Source organism: Tarenaya hassleriana, unplaced genomic scaffold (assembly GCF_000463585.1).
Source record: "Tarenaya hassleriana unplaced genomic scaffold, ASM46358v1 Cleome3, whole genome shotgun sequence".
Lineage (NCBI taxonomy): Eukaryota > Viridiplantae > Streptophyta > Magnoliopsida > Brassicales > Cleomaceae > Tarenaya > Tarenaya hassleriana.
In genome coordinates, this window is record NW_010966177.1 from 1,498,176 (window position 1) to 1,507,279 (window position 9,104).

General features: G+C 37.7%; 2 protein-coding genes across 2 annotated transcripts in view; both read left to right on the forward strand.

Annotated features, from left to right (window-relative positions):
* The first annotated feature begins 284 nt into the window (after positions 1-284).
* LOC104820089 (DNA excision repair protein ERCC-1) lies at positions 285-3,355 on the forward strand. The gene is made up of 9 exons (XM_010550461.1): positions 285-564; positions 933-1,047; positions 1,563-1,666; positions 1,825-1,924; positions 2,032-2,120; positions 2,311-2,437; positions 2,517-2,588; positions 2,678-2,746; positions 2,885-3,355. Exons 1-9 carry the CDS (start codon positions 299-301, stop codon positions 3,188-3,190), a joined length of 1,248 nt encoding a protein of 415 aa, XP_010548763.1. The 5' UTR covers positions 285-298; the 3' UTR covers positions 3,191-3,355.
* Positions 3,356-6,727: 3,372 nt separating this feature from the next.
* Positions 6,728-9,104, forward strand: part of LOC104818680 (protein qua-1) — a 3,152-nt gene continuing 775 nt past the window's right edge. The window contains exons 1-3 of the mRNA XM_010548369.1: positions 6,728-7,061; positions 7,162-7,237; positions 7,827-9,092. Coding sequence (XP_010546671.1) covers positions 7,032-7,061; positions 7,162-7,237; positions 7,827-9,092 — 1,372 coding nt within the window. The 5' untranslated portion in view covers positions 6,728-7,031. The remainder of the gene's footprint in view (positions 7,062-7,161; positions 7,238-7,826; positions 9,093-9,104) is intronic.

The following is a 9,104-nucleotide window of genomic DNA, read 5'->3' on the forward strand; positions in this document are numbered from 1 at the left end:
ATTAGAAGATAGAGTTATAAACTATATATTTACATGTCAAAGCATGTAGTAAGTAATATTATGTAATGTATTACATATCGTGTGTATAATTGGGTATTTTCTCGTTAAGCATACAATATAATCAACTTAATTTTTATTTAAATTGTTTTTTTTTTTGCATAAGGTTTTTCTTTGTAATATTTTCGATTATAATTACTTAGTGTAACTACAAGCTGGGTAAAGCCCATTAAAAATATGGCCCACAAGGCCCAATTTGTTTTATCCGCCCAATCAGAGAGGAGAAGAGGAGAGAGAGATCATGGCGAACGAAGAAGAAGATGGAGAAAAATCTCGAGACTCGTACCAACGGAACGGCAATAGGGCCAAAAGCCAGATCGTGATCGGTATTCCGACGTACGAGGAAGTCTTGGAAAGCTCGCAGGTGAAATCTACGCCGTCTCTCTTCAAGCCCTCGCAGAGTTTCTCTCAGGCCTTCGCTTTCGTCAAATCCTCCGACGTCTACTCTCCTCCTCCGCCTCCCTCCGCCGAAAATCCTCCGGGTGCTCATCAGGTGTCCGGATCAAGGTGTATACATACGTTTTTTAGTGTGTGTGTAAGAATATAGAGTCTCACACTACTTGGAATTAGATACCGCCTTAAATTTTCTGCTCGTATCGTATTTCCTGAACGCTGAGATTCTACGAATATGACATGTCTATCCCTTGCAAAGAGCAGAGGCAGTTGTTGAAACTTTGTTTATCTAGTCCAAAGGAAATTTCTTGAGATTCTGGTTTAAAAGTTTGAATTTTTCAGCTGTTTGGTTTCTTATGCTTTCGTCCCTTTTTTTTTTTTGTGTGACAATGGTTAATGTTTCGTCCCTTGCATTTCATTATCGATTTCATTCTGTAGGGCCAAATGTGTTTTGACTTGTTGTGATTTGTTTCTTTTTGTAGCAACCAAACGCTTCAATCTGATGTGGCCTCGTCCTCGTCTTCTTCTGTTAATGCTGCCCCTTTACCATCCAATTCTTCTCAAACTCGTAATGCTATACTTGTAAGCAATAGACAGGTGAGATGGCAAAACCTCGACTCATCGGCTTTCAGTTCTTTTGTACTTTTTGCAGTCAAAACCTTGTTGGTTTCTCGTTTGGTTTACATAATATCTTTGGATGATTGATAAGCTTTGTTCATAATCTTCCCTGATTAACCTGAAATCAATCTATTACTCTTGCTCTGTTGAATGCATTGTTGAGTATGCTTCAAGGTATTGCGTGTGGTACCGTTCTTTCTGTGTTTAGCATCTCTTCTCTTGCTTTTCGACCATATTGAGCCACCGGATAACCCTTGAACATGTCTTGAACAGACTTATTCGAACAAAAGATTGGATCTAGCTTTGCAGACGCGAATTATTGCTAACAGAATCACGTGTGTAGCTTGTCTGTCGTCTTTTCTTTGACACTCGAAATTGGGAAAAATATGTGAAATAGGGCTATGAGAAAATGTGATTATTGAGGCCAATCTGAGATAACTTGTAATTACTCTTCTGAATTCACCTGAGTTTATACGTCCTATGACATTGTGCAGAAAGGGAATCCACTTCTCAAACATATCAGGAATGTGAGATGGGTGTTTTCAGATATCATTCCCGACTACTTGATAGGACAAAACTCATGTGCTTTATACCTGAGGTTTGAACTCTATGACACTCTACTCTCATTTTCTGGCTCATAGGTCTAATCTATGAATTGATGCAAACCTGGGTTTACATGAAACTCAAACTAAGTGGAAATGGCAGAGTACTATTCTGTGAAGTCTCACAATTATGAGAAACATTGGTTTGCTGCAGCCTGCGGTATCATCTACTGCACCCAGATTACCTATATTACCGCATTAGGGAACTACAAAAGAACTTCAAGCTGCGTGTTGTTCTTTGCCACATTGATGTTGTGAGTTTCTATACTGTTATCATATTTGATGCCGAATCTGAGGAAAACCAAATTGTTCATTTACCGTTAAGCCTACCGTTCTCATGCTCTGTTATCGTATTTCACAGGAGGATGTGGTGAAACCGTTGCTAGAGGTGACAAAAACCGCTGAAACAATTTCTTACATCATATGGACCGTCATCATTATCTCTTTACCGCCGATTATTTTAGGATTTATTGTCCAACATTTTATTTAAATCATTGGATAGCATCCATTAGTCAAATTCCATCTAGAAGCATTTAGATCTTAATGCATATATGTATGCCGTATGCCAAAGCATTCATATATATTTATTTCATCATTTGAGCTCTGATTTAAAGCATTTCAATCCGTCTGCAACTTAAAGACACATTTTCGTGTTAATCTCTTGCAGCATGGCAGAATGTGCCCGTTACTTGGAAACGATAAAAGTCTATGAACACAAACCAGCTGATCTTATCCAAGGTCAAATGGACACAGATTATCTATCGCGGGTAAGGAAATTATGTTTCAGCTTCAGGCGATGTGAAGTATTGAATCTGTTTTGGGGAATGAATTTCCGTTGTCTTGCAGCTCAATCAGGCTCTTACAACCATTCGGCATGTGAACAAGACTGATGTAGTCACCCTTGGTTCTACATTCGGGGTAGGGCTACATCTGAGATTTTCTTTGTATTCACGCATTAAGACTCTGGCCCCTTTATCTGATGCAACTTAACGAGGATGTTTATGCAGTCACTTGCTCATATAATAGATGCATCCATGGAAGACTTAGCTCGTTGTCCTGGGATTGGAGAACGTAAGGTACGTTTCCTCTCGTTGAAATCACCAGCACGTTGGATCAAGACATAGGTTATTAATTAAGTTGAGGATGATATGGACTGCTGGATCAAGGTTTTAAAAGGGAAAGGTTAACAGTCTTGTGATCTATGTGAACTGCAGGTGAGACGCTTGTACGATACTTTCCATGAACCTTTTAAGCGTGCAATTCCCATTCAACCTCCTATTCCAGAAGCTACAAATCCCGAAATTGCCGCTGATAAAGACGATGACTTGCAAGGAACTGCCGAAGACGAGGATTTCGTTGAAGATTCTAGAAAACGGAAGAAGAAAGAGCCTGAGAAGACTGTCAAGTCCGCGCTCTCGACTGTTTTCGCCAGATATTCCGATAAACTCGGCAAAAAGAACGAGAAACAGAAAGGAAAAGATACAAATACGCAATCGGACCCTGAAGCTGATAAAAGTTAACCCGATGTTGTTCAAAGGGATAGTCGATGAATTTAATCGTTGATCACATTTCTGTTTTTCCAGTTGATCGGTCTCAGAACACATGCAAATGGAGACCAGAGAATGGCATGAAACATGGAAGTCCAAAGCATTTGCTCTGTAACATAGTAGTTCATTGTGTGTGTTTTTTTCTTCTTTCAACTTCATTATATTCTTGTCCTTGGATTTGTAGCGATTGATCTTTAGTTACAATTTTGTAAAATGAAAACCTGTGCATGGATTTGTAGCGCGATTGCTCTTGTTTTCCGCATTATGTATGGAAGTTTTCTTCAACATTGTAATACGCAAGACATGTTTATGTTTTATTTTTTTATTTTTTTAAATAAACAAAGAGTTTTCCGTTTTGCACATATATATATATATATATATATAATTGTATTTTGGCAAGCATGATAATTGTCGGGATCCAAGCAAAGAGGGTCGTCATAAAAGCTCGAAGTTCGTGCATCAGTCTTCAACGCTGATTTATAGCTTTCGGTGTGAAAGTTTTTTTTAATTGCAAAAGAATGGGAAAAGAAAAAAAGTGCAGAGAATATTTGAATTGCAAGTTACCATCCATCAACTCATTTGGGTAAAACGTAACAAAAGCAAATTCTATCCATTCAATGCATGAGCTTTCAAGACACCTATACATATATATATATATATATATATATGTGTGTGTATGTATATATATTATGTAATTTCAATGAACATAAGCATGAAAAAGTAACTGAGGATGTTGGAATTATAGGGGGACAAAAGTGAAAGACTATGATGGATAAAAAACGAAAGAAAGAAAGTCTTGGAAGTCTGACCCAAGATCATTAAACAAAAGCAAACTCTACACATATACATATACATCATATATATATATATATGTATTATATAAGTGTATTGATATGGGATTCTGAATCTCTGTGTGTTGGGTTTTCGGACCAAAGCAGATGTTAAATCTGCTTCATGTCTTCCCAAACCCAATAAAGTGTTGTTTCACTTCTCTTTTCTGACCCTCGGGATTTGTTCTCCAACATTATTTTCAATTTCACCCCTTTTTTCTTCTTTTCTTACAACTTTACCCCCATAAAATCTTTAACTTATTTTTATTTGCATAATTAATTCGAGATTTATATTATACCTGAAAATTTAGTTTAAATTTATATTTTCATTAGAATCCCATACGTTGAACTCTCACCCACTTCGGTCTTAAGAATAGTTTCATGACTTGGGCAATGAAATTGTATATCAATTATTTTACCTTCACAAAAAAAAGGCAAAGAAACCGTTTTTTTTGTTGAAAATAATTAGAATTATTTTTTTGTCAAGATTTTTTTCTTGAAGTGTATGAAATAATATTTTAAACTTTTGAAAAAAAAAATTATAATAAAAAACTAAATAATTTTGACTGAATTGAGTTTGAACCAATCAAATCACATCTTTTCAGTCACCTATTCTTCTGCCCGTTTTCCCTTTGGCTCAGCTACTTCGTATCTAATCTAAAGCACACTTTTATATACTAACTTTCTCTCCCTCAACATTTTTAAACTTTCTTTTCAATTTTATTTTTATTTTTTTTACCATCCAATCAATATACACATGTATGCATGTATGATGTATGTATGCATGTGCATGCTTGCATGTGTTATGTATGTATGTATAAACCTTCCTGACCGATGTAAACGCGGATGGAACGAGTAGAACCAAATCCAACTGAATGGTAACCACAAGAATCACCATCTTATTCTTATCCTCAACGACAAGGGACCCTTTGGGACTTTGGGTTTGATGTTTTGTGTTTGCCATTTATGTTTTCATATGAATCTTATATATTGTCCTTGGCAAGCAAGGGCATATATGTCTTATCGCATGTACGTACGCACCTATAGTATAGATGCTTTTGTACTTAACGATGCTACATTTCATTATAATATATATATATATATATATATCCAATATATATTGTATCCAAATTTAGGGACCCAATTGTGGGCTTTAAGGTCACCATACACGAGCTGTGATCACTGCAATTAACTGTGGTATCCTTTTTTAAATTTATTGTATTGACAGTTAAATAGGTATAATTAGAGAGTTGTGCATTAAAATGACTTAAATAAAAAATGGAAAAATTAGAATTTAAAAAATAGTGCAAAATTTATAGTTGATAGTACATTAGATTAATGAAAAATTAGTGTTTACTTTTTAAGTGGTGTCGTAAATTATTACCAATTGTATTCATTGAAAATTCTATTAAATTATTGCTCTCGTTTTGTTGGCTCTATCCTTTTTTTTTTTTGGATAATCCGAAAATTCACCACATCTTTGACCCGACTACATCTTTCAGAAAACCGGAGAAGTCCATGTGCATGCCCCTACCCACGCTTGGATTTAAACCCAGAATGAAAGCATGCTTTGCATGTTCTCTCACTACTAGGCCACTCAAGCTTGGGTTTGTTGGCCCTATCTTATATTAACGAAGATATAAAGAAGCGGAGTTCTCTCCATACAAAGATTTAAATAAGGAACAAAAGGGATCACAATCAACTGTTGAATCTTTTTTTTTTTGGTTTGGTTGTTTGTTGATAATTCCACTAAAATGAATAACTTTTTAAAATAAAAATAAAATTAATAATTGATCATTTATGGTTTATTAAATGAAAAAAAGAGAGAGAGAGGAGCAAGTGATTGGTGGTTGAAGCTGGCCCAAGAAAACAAATACACAGCAGAAGTGCCCCCCAACCAACCTGTCTTATGGACCCATCAAGCCCATCAAACATTACTATCCCTTCATCTTGTAAAATATTATCCCTTTCATGTAACCAAAAAATGAAATTGGAAAATTTTCTAAAACTAAATTATTTGAATTTAGATGAAATCAAATTTTCAATAAAATCCAAATAAATATAAGTTTTACGAAATTTTAAAAGTTAAATTTACAAATAATAAACCAAAACGTGATACACAAACCAAAAACAATTGGTTTTTGTTAATTATTTTTTTCTTCTTCTTAATTTGCTTCATCGTTGCATATGTACAGCTGAAAATATGTGTTTCAATGCATGCAATGGAATATCATGGGCATATATGTATGTGCACATTTCTTGAAGTGAATCGTGATTACAACACGACAGAATTTAATTATTGAACATTTTAAAGTCCTAAATACAGGTACATCCGAATATGTTTTTGTCATAAACACGGCTATGTATTATTGTTATACACGACTCTTAAATAAAATAAATATACACTAATCCATTTGTGTTAATATTGTTCGCCAAAAACATTATTATGATGATGAATCATTGGAATGTGCCAGCGTGGTTCCATGGTACAAAGCTGTACTTCACTTTTGAGTGAAGCCGGCAAAAAAAAAGCTTCTTTGGTTCACTTGACGGCAAACATTTTAAAAAATGCAAAAAAAAAAAGAGAAAAATATCTCAAAAAAATCAATAAAAAATGTTTGGTATTTTTTTTTTATGATGTCGTTGTTATCTATATTTGCAGATCAGGGAGAGAGATTATCTTGCTCCCTGTTCGACCGCGGCCTCTCTCTCTCCTTCGTCCTCTCTGTCTCTCTCTAGGGCTCAGACATAAAGCCATTAGACAGAGAAACAGAAACGACACGAGTTTTTAATTAGTGTGTTGATCCATTGTCTCTGTCCGAAACCAACTACGGCGACCGACTTTAAAAGCGCCCTCTTATAGTCTCTTCCATCAGTGTGTCTTCCTCTTCAGAATTCACACCAAAGAGGGAGGGAAGAAACAAGGAAGAGAGGGTTCTCTCTATACACATATTTGTGGCTGTGAAACCAAAGATCTTGGAAAAATGAATAAACAAGATGTTATGAAGCTTCAGGTAGATCTCTCTCTCTCTCTCTCTCTTTCTCTCAGAAGTGTACATGTATATGCGTATAATATGTTTATGATGATTCTTCTTTCTTGGGATTTTGTTGCAGACGTGTGTTCTGAGGGTGAACGTACACTGTGAAGGGTGCAAACACAAAGTGAAGAAGCTGTTGCAGAAAATTGAAGGTGTGTTCTTGCCACCCTTTTCGTTTCCTTCTTTGCCCGTAATTTTTCCATGACTGGCAATGGTTTATGTAATGATATCTTCTTGACATGATTATGATATGGCAGAGCTTATGTTGTTCAAGCAATCATTTTTTTTTTGGATTTTTTGTATGTGTTCATAGCTACAAAGCCATGAGATTTTTCATTTATCAAATCGGTGTTTTGTCAAACCTTGGACACCTGTCTTTACAGTCCGGTGATACTGAATTGTTGTTGTGGGGGAGTGATGGACAGTCACAGTGGAGGACAAGGAAAGAATATACTACAAAACTAAGGGTTCTTCCACAATCAAAGTGGATAAAAGATTTGAAATTTATGGGTGGGGTTTTCCTGTCGTGTCAGATAGACCAGATTCAGCACTCCATGATTGAAGCTTCAGTCCTTTTTTTTTGTAACATCAAAGTTTCATTACATAAACGAAGAATCCAAAGTCTGAAACTTTCTAACTGGGTTTCGCCATTTATGCGCTTAAACCGAAAATTTGCCGCAACAGTTAAAAAAAACTTTGAGAATCTGACTGATTTTGGTGGGTTTTGTTTTCATGGATTAGGTGTGTACTCAGTGAAAGCAGATGTGGAACAAGGGAAAGTGACGGTGACAGGGAACGTTGATCCTGCGGTTCTGATCAAGAAGCTCAGTAAGTCCGGCAAGCACGCCGAGCTCTGCGGCGGCGGAGGAGGAGGAAAGGGTTTCCCAAATCTGAATTCTCAGTTCAGTGACCTGAATTTGGGTGGCAAAATGGTAAATGTCAGCAAACCTAAGGGTGGAAAAGACAGTCAACAGGGGAAGGGTCACGGAGGAGGAGGAGGTCATCCAATGCAACAGTTGAATCCTCAGCAGATTCAGCAGATGATGATGATGAAGGGCGCTAATGGTCCTGGTGGACATGGTCATGGTCATGGTGGTGGGAAAGACATGAAGATGCCCAAGGAGCAGAAACCTATGAAGTTTGCTGATGATGATGAGTTTGACGACGACGATGATTTCGACGAGGACGACGATGAGTTTGATGATGATTTCGATGATGAGTTCGATGATGAGTCTGAAGATGAAGAGGTAGGTCATGGTCATGGTCATAACTTGCCTAAACAGATGATGATGATGCCCAACAAAATGGCTCCAATGGGCCATGGGCCCAAAGGTCCCAATGATATGATGATGATGATGAATGGTTTCAACAAAAGCGCGGCCGGCAAGAAGGGCGGAGGCGGTGGTGGTGGTAGTTTTGAAATTCCGGTGCACTTGAAGGGTAAAATTGGAAATGAAGACAAAAAAGGAGGAGAGAAGGGTAAGAAGGAAGGGAAGGAGAATAATAAAGGAGGTGGGGGCAAAAGTGGGAAAATCGAGTCAAAAAGTATTGGGCTGCTGGGGTTTCTGAAGAAGGGCAAAAGTGGAAAAGGCGATGACAAGAAGGCAGCGAAGAAGAAAGAAGGCGGTGGGGGTAATAAGGTCAAATCAGGGGGTGGAGCCGATGGCGCTCATTTCTTCGATAACGGGCCTAAAAAAGGTGGGCCCAAAGGGGCCCATAATGGTGGAGCCCATGACATAGATGAGCTCATGAAGCAAGTCAAGGGAAGCAACAACAAAGGCAATCACAACAAGAGCTTTGGAGGCCCAATGGGCCAAAACAACACCTTTGGAGGCCAAATGGGCCACTTCGGCTCAATGACTCAAACCCCGATGGGAAATTATCCGGCGGTTCAGGGCTTGCCCATGAACGGCGGCCGCGGCGGCGGGTTCTATCCGCCGGCAGTGAGCCATCCGATGAACCAGCAGCAGTACATGCACATGATGATGAACCAGCAGGCCACGGCAGGGGCGGGGCCCC

Bases quoted from the DNA above. Each gene is read 5' to 3' on its own strand.
- LOC104820089 (XM_010550461.1), top strand. From the start codon at position 299: ATGGCGAACGAAGAAGAAGATGGAGAAAAATCTCGAGACTCGTACCAA. The intron at 2,121-2,310 runs GCCGATTATTTT...TGCAACTTAAAG, and splicing joins GTCATCATTATCTCTTTACC to ACACATTTTCGTGTTAATCT. The intron at 2,589-2,677 runs GTAGGGCTACAT...ATGTTTATGCAG, and splicing joins CCCTTGGTTCTACATTCGGG to TCACTTGCTCATATAATAGA.